Source organism: Seriola aureovittata, chromosome 7, assembly GCF_021018895.1.
Source record: "Seriola aureovittata isolate HTS-2021-v1 ecotype China chromosome 7, ASM2101889v1, whole genome shotgun sequence".
Taxonomy (NCBI): Eukaryota; Metazoa; Chordata; class Actinopteri; order Carangiformes; family Carangidae; genus Seriola; species Seriola aureovittata.
The window spans coordinates 11,999,399-12,015,332 of record NC_079370.1 but is presented as its reverse complement, the minus strand read 5'-3'; the positions used below and the strand labels follow the sequence as shown (position 1 = coordinate 12,015,332).

The window sequence follows — 15,934 nt, the reverse complement described above, 5'->3', positions numbered from 1 at the left end:
TTCTCTTTCAGTGTGAGATTGAGTCTCTCTCCAGTAATTTGTCCTCCTCTGACACCAAATCCCTCCGGCTCACGAAAGAGGTCAGCAGCCTGGAGAGCCAGCTGCATGATGCAAAGGTAACAAACTGAAAAACACACATACATACACAGACACCTGGATGGGGTCAAGTGTAATGTTGGGCTTTGGCTTTTGGGCTGTAACCACAGATACTTTTCGTACTTTCTCCTATAGTTGAGAGGACGGCAATACTTCTTTTTAAACTTGCACAGAATTGAGGAATTGGCTGAAATTCTTATTCAAAAACACTTCGACCCTCTTTGTCTTTTCCTCTCTCTCAGGAATTGCTGCAGGATGAAACTCGTCAGAAGATGGCTCTGGCCTCGAGGGTGCGAGCGCTGGAGGAGGAGAAGAACGGACTGATGGAGAGACTCGAGGAGGAGGAGGAAAGAGCCAAAGAGTTGACCCGGCAGATCCAGACTCACACTCAGCAGGTAAATCAGAGCGCCAACCGGGCTGTGTTTAACTCATTCGATAGATATTAATACACGTTATTCAGGATCATGGTTCACAGTACTTTAAGATCAAAATTACCCATAACATAAAAAAAAAAACACAATACAGTGGTACATACACACAAATATCACATTGCACTTTCTCACATTTCAAGTAGTTTCCACTAATATTTCACAATATCCTCAGTAGACAAAAGATGTAAAATCAGTGTTTACATGGTTGTTGCTTAGTAAGTTTCAATAAACATACCCATGACATTTATAAACCCCACTGCTCCCTCTTTTGTAGTTGGCAGAGGTTCGTAAGCAGTCGGAGGAGGTGAACACCGCGGTGGAAGCCGGAGAGGAGACACGCAGGAAACTTCAGCGAGAACTGGACAGCGCCGTTCAAAGAGAGCGCCAGAAGGAGGAGGAAAAGGAGAGAGTGGAGAGGCAGAGGGAACGTCTGAGGGAGGAGATAGAGGACATGACGCTGGCCCTGCAGAGAGAAAGGCAAAACTGCACAGCCCTGGAGAAGAGGCAGAAGAAGTTCGACCAGGTCGGAAACTCATCGGTTTGCTTCAAAGCACAGGCTGCAAAAATCTTACTGAGCTGATTTTCCTGAAATGTCCTCCTCGGGACCTCTGACTTTACCTCCTTCACTTTTCCCCTTCAGTGTCTGGCAGAGGAAAAGGCGGTGAGCACTCGGCTGGCAGAGGAGAGGGACAGAGCAGAAGCAGATAGCCGAGAGAAGGAGACAAGATATCTGGCACTTTCCCGAGCCCTGCAGGTAAACTATTAGAGAGCAGACAATACAAGAAAGTTTGTTACATATCCGTGATCGTGGTGATTAATCCTCTTTGTTTCTGTGTGTAGGAGGCCCAGGACCAGAGGGAAGAGCTAGAGAGGGCGAACAAGCAGCTCCGTGCGGAAATGGAACAGCTTGTAAACCAGCAGGATGATGTCGGGAAGAACGTAAGAACCTTCCTCTTGGGGCTCCTTTGTTATTTCTCTGTCTCAATCCTCAGTGCGTCACCCTCTCTTATCTGCTCTTGGATTAGGTTCACGAGCTGGAGCGGACCCGGAGGAGCTTAGAAACAGAAGCCCAGAACCTGCGAGTTCAGACTCAGGAGCTGGAGGAGGAGCTGTCGGAGGCGGAGAACTCGAGGCTGAGGCTGGAGGTCACCTTGCAGGCGCTCAAGGCTCAGTTTGAGAGGGAGATCAGCACCAGCGAGGAGAAGGGAGAGGAGAAGAGGAGGGCGCTCAGCAAACAGGTAGAGAAGAGAAAGAGAGAGGAAATCAAAGAACGCGTTGGCTGCTGTTCCTTTCTCCTGATCACTCAAAATGTTCTTATGTCCTCCATCCTATGCCAGGTGAGGGAGCTGGAGATCCAACTGGAGGAGGAGAGGAGTCAGCGGTCTCAGGCTGTGTCCTCCAAGAAGCAGCTGGATGCAGAGCTGCAGGAAGCCGAGGCCCAGGTGGAGACAGCCAGCCGTGGCAAAGAGGAGGCTGTGAAGCAGCTACGGAGGCTGCAGGTAAAACAGAAATTTCCCCACACGCAAGCACAGATTTCCTATGCCTTGTCTACGTACAGCCTTTTTATAAAAGTGATTTTTATTTGCCACAGGGTCAGATGAAAGAAGTTCTTCGCGAGCTGGATGAGACCAAGTTGACTCGGGACGAGGTGATCGTCCAGTCGAAAGACAGCGAGAAAAAAATCCAAACCTTGGAGGCAGAAGTCCTGCAACTCTCTGAGGTGCGTGTGTTCAACTTCAGATAAAATCCATTTACTATGAATATTGGTGTTGGAAGTGACACTCAACATCCATTTCTCTGTGTAGGAGCTGTCTGTATCAGAGAGACAGAAGAGACAGGCTCAGCAGGAAAGAGACGAGATGGCGGACGAGATGGTCAACAGCAGTTCTGGAAAGTTAGTACCTCTTTACTATTGATGTATTGTGTCATTCAGTGCGTTGGTGCCTGTGTTACTCAAATTGTGTGTTTGTCCAGAACTGCGCTATGTGAGGAGAAGCGGAGGTTAGAGGCTCGGGTGAGTCAGCTGGAAGAGGAGCTGGAGGAGGAGCAGACCAACTCTGAACTGCTGGCAGAGAGACAGAGGAAGACAGGTCTACAGGTAACTGCACGCACGCACACACACACACACACACCAACCACTCTGTCTGTCGCCTTCACACACATCCATGTAATCACACATCGTCATTGCTACTCTGCTCGTGCTCCAGGTGGAGACTCTGACCGTGCAGCTGCAGGGAGAGAGGACACTGGCCCAGAAGGCAGAGGCGGCTCGGGAGCAGCTGGAGAGGCAGAACAAGGAGCTGAAGACCCGGCTGGGGGAGATGGAAGGCGCCGTGAGGGGCAAACACAGGCTCAGCGTCGCCGCCCTCGAGGCCAAGATAGAGTCAATGGAGGAGCAGCTGGAACAGGAGAGACAGTGAGAAAAAAGGACAAACATACAAACAAAGAACAATAAAGACAAAAATAAGCAGGGGGAATACATAAATTCAAAAATAAAGGTTAAATATGTGTTAAAAGTTACATTACCAATTTTCAAAGTAAATTTTATCATTTAACTCATTCAGTACCTTTGTAAAATGTATAAAATCTGAATAAAAATCTGCCATTATTCAGGTGCAGTAAAAATAAAATAGGAATGAACTAGGGAGGGCAGCTTCTTTGTTTTTTTTAATTCCCTGCTGTGCATCATGGGTACTGCAGATACAGTATAAGCAACATTTTAATCACAGCGCTGCCCACACAAACCACGCAGTGACCATCATCTTAACAACCAATTTCATAAATACTAGTTTCAAACAATAGGACAGAAATGTGGGATGTATGTCGTGTAAAAGCAATGGATTGTTACAAATTCTAAAAAAGAATATGCAATGGATAAGCTAACTTAGAGGGAAATATTTTATCTTTATAGATGTCTGTAATTGTTTTGTGCAGCAGTTAGCTTATAATGACCTTTGGTGTCTCTCAGGGAACGAGCCATTGCCAACAAACTGGTGCGAAAGACAGAGAAGAAACTGAAGGAGGTGGTGATGCAGGCAGAGGATGAGAGGAGACATGCAGACCAGTACAGAGAACAGGTAAGGAAATTAACATCACTCTCACTTTAGATGTTAAGGTGAGACACACAAGCACACACAGAGTAGGATGACCGGGGACCGAGCATAAAATAATCATTTAATGGGGGCCACGTCAGCTAAAACGCCGCTTTAATTGTGCCCCAGGGCACAGAGAGTGTTGAAAAATCATCCTAAAATGAGTGATTTATCCGGCTCAGTCTGACCTAATCCTAATCCTGCCCAGGCATCTGTGTGGTCATTGGGAAGGTAGAGTGTACTCCAAATAAATCCCTTAACCAAACTAGAGACACTGACTCTCCTCCCAAAACATCATCAGTGATAATCTGCCAGATTTAATCTGACTCCTGATCCCTGTCAGTCCTCCTGTTCCCAGACTAATCTCTTTTTTTATATACCCGTCCCCTTCTCTCTATTCTTCTTTCCTCCAATCTCATGTCTCGCTCTGACCTCTGCAATGCGCTCTGTCCTTTTCCCCCCTTCTTCCCCTCCTCTCCCCTTGGGCATCCCTCCAGCTGGATAAATCGATGGTCCGACTGAAGCAACTGAAGAGGCAGCTGGAGGAGGTGGAGGAGGAGAACTCTCGCTCCAATGCCCAGAAGAGGAAGCTGCAGAGAGAGCTGGAGGAGCTCACCGACAGCAGTCAGACTATGACACGAGAGATCACCTCCCTCCGCAGCCAGCTCAGGTAACCGTGTGTGTGTGTGAGACTGTGTGCGTGTATTTTCGGTGTTGGAATAATCATAATTTATTGTTGTTTTGTTTGTTTTTAACCCCCCGTTAACTTGATATGATTTGTTTTGCTTTGCTCTTTTGTTGCATCCATTTGTGTCCATCTAACCCTGACTCAATGTCCATCTGTCTGCGTCACACCAACACTCAGCGTCCCTGAATGGAGACCAGATAAGTAGGTCACCATGTGTGTTTTTTTTTGTTTGTTTTTTTTAAATCATTTGTGTTTGTCTTCTGTGGAAAGGTGGAGACAATTCATATTGTGCTGAAAATTTTGCAACCATTTTTTATTGTTTTTGCATTTCAGTGGAGCTAACGTCTGTGGCTGTAGCTTTATATTTACTGTACAGACATGCAAGTGGTATTAATCATTTCATCCCAATTTTACCAAGAAAGCAAATAAGTGCATTTCCCAAAATGTTGAACTATTTCTTTAATTCAAGAGATTTATTGATAATAATGATAATAATCCTGTTGTTCAGTCCCTCAGAAGCGTTTGTGAAACCGTGACCTCCATAATCTAATACTCCATTGTTATTCTGATGCGCTGCTACAAGACATGATCATTGTAGTGTTGAGTAATGGCTTAGTCGATCAACAGAATCATTAAATCATCAATAAATCATTGAAGTCATTTCATAAGAAAAAACCCAAACTTATTCTGGTACCAACACTTTGTCAACAATGAGATAATTTGCTCCTCCAACTGTTGGTTGGATAAAACAAGGAACCTGAAGATGTTAATTTGGGTTCTGGAAACTTTTCACTATTTTCTGGCTTATTATAGAGTAAACAAAGGATTAATTGAAACAATAATGAAAAATAGTGTTTGGTGGCTGATGGACACTAGTTTTCCAAAGAAGTCACTTCCCTGTGGTGTGTTTGCTTCAGACTGCACTCAGCTGCTTCACAGCAGGACAAACTGTAACTGTCTCTCTCTTCTTGTCCAGGCGTGCTCCATTGCCCCTGGCAATGCGTGGACGCAGAGCGTTGGTCGATGACCTCTCGTTGGAGAACTCTGACTCTGAGGAGCCCCCAGCCTCTCCGACTCCCTCCTCTGGACTACCGGGGACTCCGACTCCCTCCTCTGAACACAGTCTGGACCCTCCACCTCCCTACAGCGTCAACAATACAGAGTGACGCACACATAGCCTCAGTTACACACATTAACAAGTACACACACGCACACGCACACATACACACACACCCTACTTAATCACACACTCACAGCCTGGACTACTCAGGGGTGAAGGAGTGACATGCACACACTACATAACAGCACTGTAGTCTATAAAAGTGAACAAATAAAGTCATATAGGATACATACATCAGGCGCTATAACTATAAAACAACAAATATATTGATGCTTTTCAAGATTCTGCCTCATTTTTTCTGAACAAGTACAGAAAACATGTAAAAATGAGATTTTACAAAGAGGCAACTGGAATTCATTTTTATTTTGTAACAAACTGTGACATAAAAAGCAACATAACAAAGACTGGGAATTTCTACATTAACTTGCATTACATCTCTGTAATGCACGTCTGAGAAACTAAACTACATCTCCCAGAGCTCCACGGGGAAAGTGAATTACTACCAACTAATTTCATGATGCTGTATAGTAGTTAGAGAACAGAAAACATTATGGTGGTCATGTCTTTTACATGAGGAGGTATTTCAAAACTAAGCCATGTTTAACCCTTTGATGAGGATTGAATACTTATACAATCTGATTTCACAAAGGGCTGCTGGAGGGTGAAAATACTTCTGAAAGTTGTTAAGACAATCTATATTAATGTTACGTAAGATAGCCAACAAGAGAAAAACACGGAAAGGAGAATTTCACCCTCTTTATGAGCGTGTTTTACATCCAAATGCGATTTGTGACATCTTCATATGTCAGTTAACTTTTTAAAAAAGTACAAATGAAAGTTTGAATAATCTGGGAAAAAAGAGAGAAAAAAAAACTGTGAAGGAGAAACAACAATATTTAATCAAACTTGTATTAAAATGGTTGAAAGTGGGAAGCATTACATTAAGTTCCCTAACATATTGATCTCATTTTCATATCATGTTGGTCACAATTTTAGTACATTTGACCATAAAAAGCCGTCGACGTGCAGTCACATTCGCTGCAGTAAGGTTGTATGAAATGATAAATCCTTTTTCTATAGATTAGAAACACTACGTTGTTAGACAATGCAGTAGGTAGTATTAGATAGTTTCTTTAACTAAAGTCTTAACATATTGCTTCAGAAATTTGAATTTGTATAATTTATATGAAATATGAACTTAAGTTATTGATAGCTGGTTGTTTTCTGTATGACTCCATCTGGTGGGGGAAGCATGTTAGTCTGATTGTTCCCGTCCTGCTGGCACCGCTGTCAGCCTGGACCAGGTTACATTCATGGACAGCTTAGACTTGTTTCAGTCAGCGTTACAGGATCAGGTCTTTTTGCATGGAAGACCTTTCTGATTAAAGTCAGATTTATGGATTGTCTGTCACAGCAACATAACTACTACTGCATTAATTTATCTTTTTATCCAAAGCAAAACAAATTGTGACAATGGATCTTTTTTTTTCTTGTTTTTCGACTGATAAACACATCACATTTTATTTTGAAAAGCATCTTATACATTGTACTTTTGATTTTTACTGATTGTGTAAATTATTGATCAAACAAAGCTTTTGTGTTTAACCAAATGGTGGGCGTATGGATGAGAAAAAGGGACATCAATTTGTAGAAAACGTAGAATAGATGTAGAATAGAGTAGAAGACAGGAGCAGAGACGGGTTGGATGTCCTACTATCATCATTAGTAGAATAAACTCAGTCTCTGCTCACAGCTCCTGTGTAGAAGATTGTAGATCTGAGCACGAGACTCAGCATTTTCAGATACTAGTAGGATTAGAGTAAAAAAAAAATGACAATGGAGGCACTGAAGAATGAATTTTTATGAAGCAAACGGCAAGTAGAACAAAACGTAGATTTTTTTTTTTTTTTTACCCAAGCTAACAAAACTCAAAATTACATACATGTGTGCAGTGTAAACAAAACACATGCAGCTTGACGATGATCCTGCTTTTGTGAAACCTGGTTTTAAAGATGTTTTTCTTTTAGGTGAAACATCTCCATTTTTCCAGCATGTTTTTTTTTTAAATAATTTTTTATCAGATGAAGGTCATTTTTATCCATTCTAGGTTTCTTTAGGACCTTCTTCAGCACCTGTTTGCCTGTCACAGCTTTAAGGCTGTCCAGGATGTTAATGTGATCTCTACTTTTTGACATAGACATAAAGAGAAAAAAAGGAATAGTTTGACATTTTGGAAAATACGGTTATTCACTTACTTGCTGAGAGTTGGATGAGAAGATTGATGTCACTTTGTTTATCTTTGCACAAAGACTGGACACAAGGGGAAACAGCTGGCCTGGCTCTGTCCAAAGCACCTCGAAAGCTTTAGAGGCAGTTATGTGCCGGACGATTTCTCACCCAGGCTCGGTATGCAGATACTTCAGGAAGTCACTGCTCCAGGCCAAGAAATAGTCCGACACATGATTCCTCATAAAGCAGCTTGTGAGCGTATTTCCCAAAATGCCAAACTATTCCTTTAATGAACTGAGAGATGCTGCTTAAATTAGAAAGAATGTCGCCGTCTCTTTAACTTTCAATTGGAACTAAAATATAAAGATTGTGTTGCTATTGGAATTGCTATGGAATTGTTGTGAATGTTGTTTTTCTGGATTTATGTCTATATAGGAAAGGCTTTTAATGATCCAGTTGGTGTTTACCTTTGATTACACACAGGACCAGTACAGTAGTTTCCGGTAATCAGGGTTGTCATTACCGCCCCCTTTTCTTCCGTCTGTTTAAGTGGTAAGGTTTATAATGCACTGAGAAAACAAGAACAATAAGCGTGTACAGTATTCAACAGGCCTGACATCCCATGTGTATCTATACTTTTGGCTTCTTTTGTTTTTTGCCATACCAGGTTCACCATAAATCACAGTTAGTGACAGGTGAAGACAGATCAAACTAGTTGGGTCAAGAAAGAATTTGACTACTGATGACATATATTTAACACCCTATTAAAGGGTTTTATTTTTTATTTTATGTATGTACAATTATTTTATTTTAGCAATATGCAAAGGATTTTGTTTGAAGCTGTGTTTTTTTTAAAGATATTGTGTAAATGCTGCACTTTACACACTACCAGTGGAGACAAACACAGCCGGACACTGTCAGTACATCATGTCTGCTTTATCAGGTTATGATTTATTGCAAAGAGGCCGACATAGCATTAAGCCAAATCAGCTGACATCACGTGTCATCACGATACGGTCTGTCACTCTGAACTACTTAAATGTTGTAATCTCAAAATGTCATATCAGCGTCTAAACGTGACAGCTTTGTTCACGCCTTGATAGACCAAAATCTGAAGACACGTTGATTGAACTGCTGGAATGAGAACAGATCGGTTCTGTTCCCCCGTAGCAAGAGACGAGGCCGGTGCTTCTCTAAGGTGTTATTTTTCTCTCTGTGTTTGTTTATGGCTACTGTGGAACTTGAAACATTTTGGAAATGTGTTTTATTGTTTTAGCCTTTTTTTTGTTAATGATGCTGTAATTATAAAACATCTGACTGGGGTTAACTTTAATATATGTCGTTGGTTTTGATCTTTGTGTGTCTGCGTGTTTTCTTTGCACAGGTCGGGCGTCCACACACTCACATGCAAGCGGAAGCAGGTTCATACAAACACACACAAATGCACATGTCTCAAAAAAGAAAACAGACTTGGAGGAATTAGAATTTATCAATTTTATTCACATTATAGATATTTGACACACACCACTTAAACAGGAATATTTCAAACTTAGGACATAATGCTACTGTAATCAACACACTGACACACACAGCTCAGATAACAGTTAAAACCTTAAACATGACTACGCATCAAAGGTTTGGTGCAAATTAAAGTCAGACTGAGTATAATAATGTGTAATATTTACTCTGTCTAACGTGTTTAACTGAACAAAAAAGATTCTGGTTGAATCCCAAGTGAATCCAGTTTAATTGATTGTAATTACTGTATAATTAGAAATTCAATCAGGGAGCAACCTGAAAAACTGCGCTTTGATTGTCAAAAGAACAGATTTGTAACCACAAACATCAAGATGAAAAACAAAAAAAGGTAGTGTGAGTATGAATAACGTTCCCATGTTATGCTTTTATTAAAAAAAGATGAACCCCTTTTGGTGGAAGGTATCATGCTATCACCTTCCTTGCTCAACATTCAAAGGCATTTATTACTTGTTTCCACATACATTCAATATCACACCTGCAGGAAAAAAGCAGTCAGGTGACTTCCCGTCCTTCAGGATATCAGTGAACAGCCAGTCATCCTCATGTGGTGGCGTTGGTATGGGACGGTGCTCAGGATTATGAAGTGGGACTGAGAACGACTGAGCAACACCCTCAAATGGTGTAAAATTCAGGTCATTGTCACAGTTCACCATCATACAGCGACGGTCTTCCTCTGCTCGCTGGTACGTCTGCAGGTGTGAGACGTTGTAGTGGCAGCTGATCGACGTGGGGAGCTGGTTTTGGCAGATGTCTGAACCTTCAGATGGTTTAAAATTGTTGAATTGTGTCTCTGCAGCGTGGTTCATGGTCAGTCCCTGGTTTCCATGGCAACTATATCCATATTCATATCTGTATTCACCTCTCTCACAGTCTAGATCCTCTACCTCAGATCTGTGCATCCTTTCCGTGAAACTATCTGACTGCTCTGCAAATGTCAAGTCATCTGCACCGACCTCCTGCCCTCCGTCGCCTTGGCGCCCGCAGATACTTTCGAAGTAGGCCTCTACATCCATGCAGCCTCCTAAGTCCTTGCTGCCGACGCTGAATAGATCCATGATGTCTGTCCACGGACTCTCTGCAATGTCAGCGATGCTCTTCTGAGCCTGTGTGCAGGTTGAGTTGTCTGTGAACATTTGGATCGAGAAGTCGCAAGAGTCAAGAGACAACGGAGAGAGCTCCGGAGAGAAGGGGGGAGACATGTCCATATTTTGGCCAGAAGGGATGAAGTTTGAGTTCTGTAGGGCTGTTTGAGTGTCTTCTGAGAGGTTGTTGATTGACTTCGATGGACTTTCACCATCGTAATACTCAGAATGAAAGAGCTCTGCCCCCTGGTAATAGTCTGTACCTTTTGGCGAGCTAATAGATGTGAATTCAACTTGTTTTTTCTTTCTCCCTTTGCCCTGGTTGTTTTTTCTAGTGGTACAGGTGGTCGGGTGTGATTTGGGATGCTGTTTCCAAAGATGTTGCAAGTCTGAGTGATTCTCTTCACTGACCTCAGTTTGATGTGAATCAATAGAGATGTCAGTCCTAGACTTTGAGATGCCACCTGCATCAGTGTGAACGCTGCATTTCTCTGGATCTTGTAGCTGGCTGCTTTGGGAGGGGCTATCAGCCTCTGGCTTCTGTGACTGCAAAGCGGATACATTTTTCTCCTCATCCTTGAAATAAAGAGCAGATGCTAGTCGGTGGTTTGCTGCCTCTATGTCTGCAAACTTTCTGTTGAGAGAGAAAGATGAAATGCTGAAACAATAGTCGTGTTTTACAGCGCCATGAGATAGTGTTTTCAAATCTTTTTACTTTTCTAATCTTATTACTCTTTCTAGCACATTAAATATGAAGCTACAGTATGGACTGATTACTGAATAGGCCTACCAGGCACAGGCCCAGGGGCACAAGGGGTAAGCGGGCCTCTGGACCAGAAGTCTTGTTGAAAAGTGCAATTCATTTTACAGATAGATATTCACAAAAAATTATATGTATGCATACATATATGTATATATACCTACATACACATACCCTGTAAGAATAGATAGGTACACATCTGTATACATATAAAAATACCTTGGTGAATACTTTATCTGAAAGGAAACTAGTTTATCCCTTTAATCATCTGGTGAATCCTCTGATTCTTCTTGGGACGGACCCCCAGTTTAAGAACCACTGCCTCAAGATACTGACTGGAGCCAACTGTTTTTCACTTTCTCAGCTGACTTCAGTGTTTCTCTGATGGCCCAACACACCTCTGAATCATGTTGTGCAGAAAGCGACGGTGGTTGACCTGGCGTTTGGACGGACGGTTTTTCCGGGGTTTCTGCAGGGTCCTCATCATGTGACCTGCTGCTGAAGTTACAAAAGTGTAGAGGTCGCGACCCCAAGGGACCCCTCTCTCCAAGCCGGTCTCCAGAGTAACAGAGATAGATGGTCGCATGGCTGAAAAAGAGAGAGGGTGAGAGTTCAGAGATAAGTTTGAAGAGGATAGGTTGTGAGGCAAGAGCAAATGAGGATAGACACAGTGAGATGACAAATTCAAGCTGTATCCGTCATGTCACTGAGAAATACTGTGTTGAAATTACAGGAAAATTTTAAGGAATAATTTCTTTCACAGCCACTGAGATCGACAACATTATCATGCACTTTAATCATCTCAAGCCTAAACACAAAATAGCTATCTTGAAATTAAACCAGTTAAAAATTTTACTCATTTCAAATAAGACATTGTCATTTTAACTAAGTACACGTATTCAAGTACTTTGCTTAGCTACAATTTTCAGAGGGAACTGCTGTTTTCTACTCAATTACCTTTATTTCACAGCTCTTAGTTAATCTGCAGATTAGTTTCTATATAGGTTGCACAACCTATGTTGAGTTAAAAAGTACAGTGCATTTCCATAGGTTAGTTTACCAAACAGTACAGTGCATGGGCATATATATATTATATATACAGTATAAAATTGGCTCCACCGCAACCAGCTGCAACATTAAATGCTGTTTACACATCAATGACAATACTGATCCAATAATCCGACATAGATAATAACATAACACTGACAGGTGCCATTTCAAGCATAGACTTTAACTTTTAACTTGAACTATGTGCAAACTGTGTTGTTTGCTATGTTTAGCCTTGTGTTTTATTCAGCTGTATAAAAAATAAGCAGAAAAATCCTCCTTACCTTTCTCCTCCTCAAGCTGCTGTGTGTCTTCTACAAACTGCACTGATTACTGAGGAGGCTTTAGGGAGAGAGGTGTGGTAGTTTAATTGTTGACGTATGTCTGTGCTTGTATTGTGGGTGTGTGCACACAAATTAAGTCAAATGACGCTCAATGCAAGTGCACAAAATGATTTCCCCCCCCAGCAGTATGAATGGAATCCGACTCGACAAATTGATAGTGGGAGAGGAAGTGAGACACGATGAGAGGCTTTGAAAAGAAAGAGGCAATTATCTGAGAAGTCAACCGCTCGTGGAGGTGTGAGCACACGTCTCCATTGTGTGCCACACTAAAGGCAGCTTGTTAAATACTGAGAGACACAAACGCACCAGTTGAGGCAGTTAACAAGCCCTTAATTGATCAGCTAAAACTCTGGCCCTAATTATCACATTCTCAGAGGGAAGAGCTAAGATGGTTGCTAGTGGCTTTAATTGACCTTTGCAATTCAACAGCACAGTTCCCAAGTGCAGAATTTTACATATCTATGGCAGCAGGTGGGTGAATAGGCTGGTCTTTTCACAAAGCTGAGAGAAGAGGAATAAAATAAGAAGTTTCTTTGTATGTGGTTCTTTGTTACTGGTTTACTTTTTCCAGGGCTTTTTTTCTGTAATGCTTTAATTTTAGTTGAGTATTCAGATTTGTAAACTAAAGTTACGTTGAAATGTTTTTATATGTAAATGGTGTGTCTGCTGTAAAAAAAAATCTATTTATTTATTGTAAAAACCTGTTTACAGGATGAGAAATTTCCAGTGTAACCATCCAAAAAATGATCAGCTTTACACAAATTTCTTGTTAAAGCTTTGGCTACAAGCAGATTTTTTTTTCCACTTTATCTCAAACACCTTTCTGGCTCCTTAAATGCAACATCTCAACTTTGACTTCTTTCTTTACTTTAATAAAATCAAGATTTTATCCACCTTATAGCACATAACTCAAAACAGAGAAGTGCTGCTGCAGGAGTGGCATCTATTTATAGTGACACCACATGTGCTTCCTAGCAGAGAGCTGCACAGCTAACTTTCTGCTGTGGGCTCAACTTCAACACTTCACTCAACTGGGAGAATCTGTGGTAAGTAACATTTACCCTTCTGCGCCAACATCAGGGAAAATTACATAAGTGACTTTTATTAACATGACAAGGTATGAGAGGTTTAACAACTCTCACTGCATCATGAAAACATGTTGCCAACTGCAGGTTATTGCTTTGCTGGTCACTTCTTTATCTTTCCTCACATGTGGTATTTTCTCAGATTCCTCTCCAGTGCGCAGATAAAGGTCTTATCACACATTTCCTGCGACAGTGGCAGAACTTTGACCCGGTGAGAAAACCTCTCTCACTAGTAGATTCACCTCAGCTCCGCCTCCTTGTTCAGCAGAACCAATCAGAAAACAGCCTGTGTCTCTTTGGTCTTGGAAATTTAAGGAGAGGGTTAGAAAAGCGCTGCTGAAAGGTAGGTTTGACTGATATTTGGATAAAAGCCATTTCTTACAGTGGTTCAAGACACTGCAGTTATCATTTTAAGTATGAATTTAGAACATCATTGGTGAGTCATATACATTATGTCATGTGACTTTGGTCATTAAACCATCAATTTTGTTTCCTTTCCTTTAACATCAGTTTTATTTGGACATTTATTTTAAAGCCCTCCACTCACTTAAAAGTGTCATACTGTAAAGCAGTGACACCCAGTGGCTTTATTATGAATGAATTCAGCTTTAATCTTCTCTCTGGTCAGATTTTTCATCATGAACCGAGCCTGGGCTGTGTTCAAGGCTCACCCCTACATCAGTAACGTTGTGGGATACACAACTCTGTTTGCCTCTGCTGACGTGATACAGCAGAGCGTGCTCGGTGGGAAACATGCAGCAGGAGCCACATCAGATGGTTCAGCTGGCATCGACTGGTGTCAGACGGCTCGAGTGGCGACCGTTGGTTTCTGTTTCCATGCCAACTTCAATTACCACTGGCTCAGGTGGCTGGAGAGGATGCTGCCGGGGGGCGGAGTGAAGGCGGTGACAGGGAAAGTTGTGGTGGATCAGCTGGTCGCAGCACCTCTCACCATCAGTGCTTTTTATATTGGTAGGTTTGTTACAATGACTAGACTTAAGACTATGACTAAGTCTTTCACTTATTCTTAATCGCCATGTGTGGTTTTATTTGGGTCTTGTATTATTTCTTGAGAAATGCTGTAGCTGTTGTCCTGCTGTTTTTATATTATATATAAATATACCAAAGTATTTTATTTTATTTAAAGTAAATATTCAGTCATTGTTCTTTTATTATTGTCAGCTTTGTTCACCATATACAGTATGTTGATCTGTATGGCTGTCTGCAGACAAATTTATAATTCACTGACTAAAAATGCCATATAAAACCCCATAGCAATAAATTGGAATTAATGAATTGTAATTGTACTCGTCAAACATGTCTCTGTTTTCCTTATAAGAACCAAATTCCACAATTTCTTTGAGGAAACTTCCTAGAAATTATTTGAAACTGACAGACCTGTAAAATTAAGCTTTCCCAGATAGTTTTACTCTGTTTGAAAAGATTAGAAATGTTAGACTGAAGTGGGTTTGAATGATAATCCCAACAGAGGCTCAATAAAACAATGTAACCGCCACCTCTGCCTTCTCAGGTTTAAGTTTACTAGAAAAGAAAGAGGACCCACTTGAAGACTGGAGACAGAAATTCTGGACATCTTACAAGGTACATGAGAAAGTCAAAGGTTGTTGTCAGACTAAATAATAAGAGCTACATGTTTCCAAGATACTATGTGTATATATCTTCTGTTCATCTCTCCAGGCTGGAGTTGTATTTTGGTCAACAATGCAGGTGAGATATTCTTGTATCATCATCATTACTTACACACAGATTCAAAGATACGTCTCACAGACATGCATACATGCATGAGTGAGATATCAATTTCTTTTCAATCTCTTTGATCCTTTCAGGGAGTGAACTTTGCCCTGGTTCCCCCTGTGGCACGGACAGTGTTTCTGGGAGGCATCGCACTGACTTTCACAGTCTTCCTGTGCCACCTCAGACAGCAGCGCGGTCACAAACTTGAATAAACCCTTGATCCTCAGCTCCATCATGCAAGTCTTTTGTAAACCAGCAACATTAGATGAGTCTTACTTACACAGAATTCAGTTGCAGAGTCAATAGATTTAATGAGGAAACTGGGGAGGATTCCTACTGTAAAGGTCACATCTCTGTGAATCAGATGATGAGGGTGTGTGACGGGTTTCTATCTCATTTCAACTTCCTGTACTGAATGCAAATGTAAATTATGATGCAATAGTGTCTGGGTTAAATCCTGCTGATACGCTTGATATGTTGGCGTGACACCCATCACACTGTTTCAGTATCTCATACTGGACTATGTTTGTGGTTGCTGTCATACATTTTTTAATAAATTACAAAAAAAAAAAAAATCATTATCTTTTTTTTCCTTTGAACATTCTACTAAGATTCAAATTGTGTAATATGCCAATAGCTTCTTTGGTCATATTCATTTCGTATTAG

General features: G+C 41.3%; 2 protein-coding genes across 6 annotated transcripts in view; both read left to right on the top strand.

Moving 5' to 3' along the window:
• The window catches only part of myh14 (myosin, heavy chain 14, non-muscle), a 29,859-nt gene extending 20,851 nt beyond the window's left edge, over window positions 1-9,008 (top strand). For 4 of the 5 annotated variants that reach the window (XM_056380707.1, XM_056380705.1, XM_056380708.1 and 1 more), the window contains 15 exons: window positions 12-116; window positions 339-491; window positions 802-1,050; window positions 1,168-1,281; window positions 1,368-1,466; window positions 1,553-1,765; window positions 1,865-2,026; window positions 2,119-2,247; window positions 2,333-2,421; window positions 2,502-2,625; window positions 2,735-2,943; window positions 3,496-3,604; window positions 4,117-4,289; window positions 4,485-4,508; window positions 5,284-9,008. In XM_056380707.1, coding sequence (XP_056236682.1) covers window positions 12-116; window positions 339-491; window positions 802-1,050; window positions 1,168-1,281; window positions 1,368-1,466; window positions 1,553-1,765; window positions 1,865-2,026; window positions 2,119-2,247; window positions 2,333-2,421; window positions 2,502-2,625; window positions 2,735-2,943; window positions 3,496-3,604; window positions 4,117-4,289; window positions 4,485-4,508; window positions 5,284-5,473 — 2,142 coding nt within the window. In that variant the 3' untranslated portion in view covers window positions 5,474-9,008. The remainder of the gene's footprint in view (window positions 1-11; window positions 117-338; window positions 492-801; window positions 1,051-1,167; window positions 1,282-1,367; window positions 1,467-1,552; window positions 1,766-1,864; window positions 2,027-2,118; window positions 2,248-2,332; window positions 2,422-2,501; window positions 2,626-2,734; window positions 2,944-3,495; window positions 3,605-4,116; window positions 4,290-4,484; window positions 4,509-5,283) is intronic. The other variant, XM_056380706.1, reaches the window with a different exon arrangement.
• Window positions 9,009-13,428: 4,420 nt separating this feature from the next.
• si:ch211-120k19.1 (uncharacterized protein LOC563199 homolog) lies at window positions 13,429-15,843 on the top strand. The gene is made up of 6 exons (XM_056381457.1): window positions 13,429-13,474; window positions 13,656-13,856; window positions 14,142-14,485; window positions 15,045-15,115; window positions 15,212-15,241; window positions 15,361-15,843. Exons 3-6 carry the CDS (start codon window positions 14,152-14,154, stop codon window positions 15,478-15,480), a joined length of 555 nt encoding a protein of 184 aa, XP_056237432.1. The 5' UTR covers window positions 13,429-13,474; window positions 13,656-13,856; window positions 14,142-14,151; the 3' UTR covers window positions 15,481-15,843.
• The last annotated feature ends 91 nt before the right edge of the window (window positions 15,844-15,934 follow it).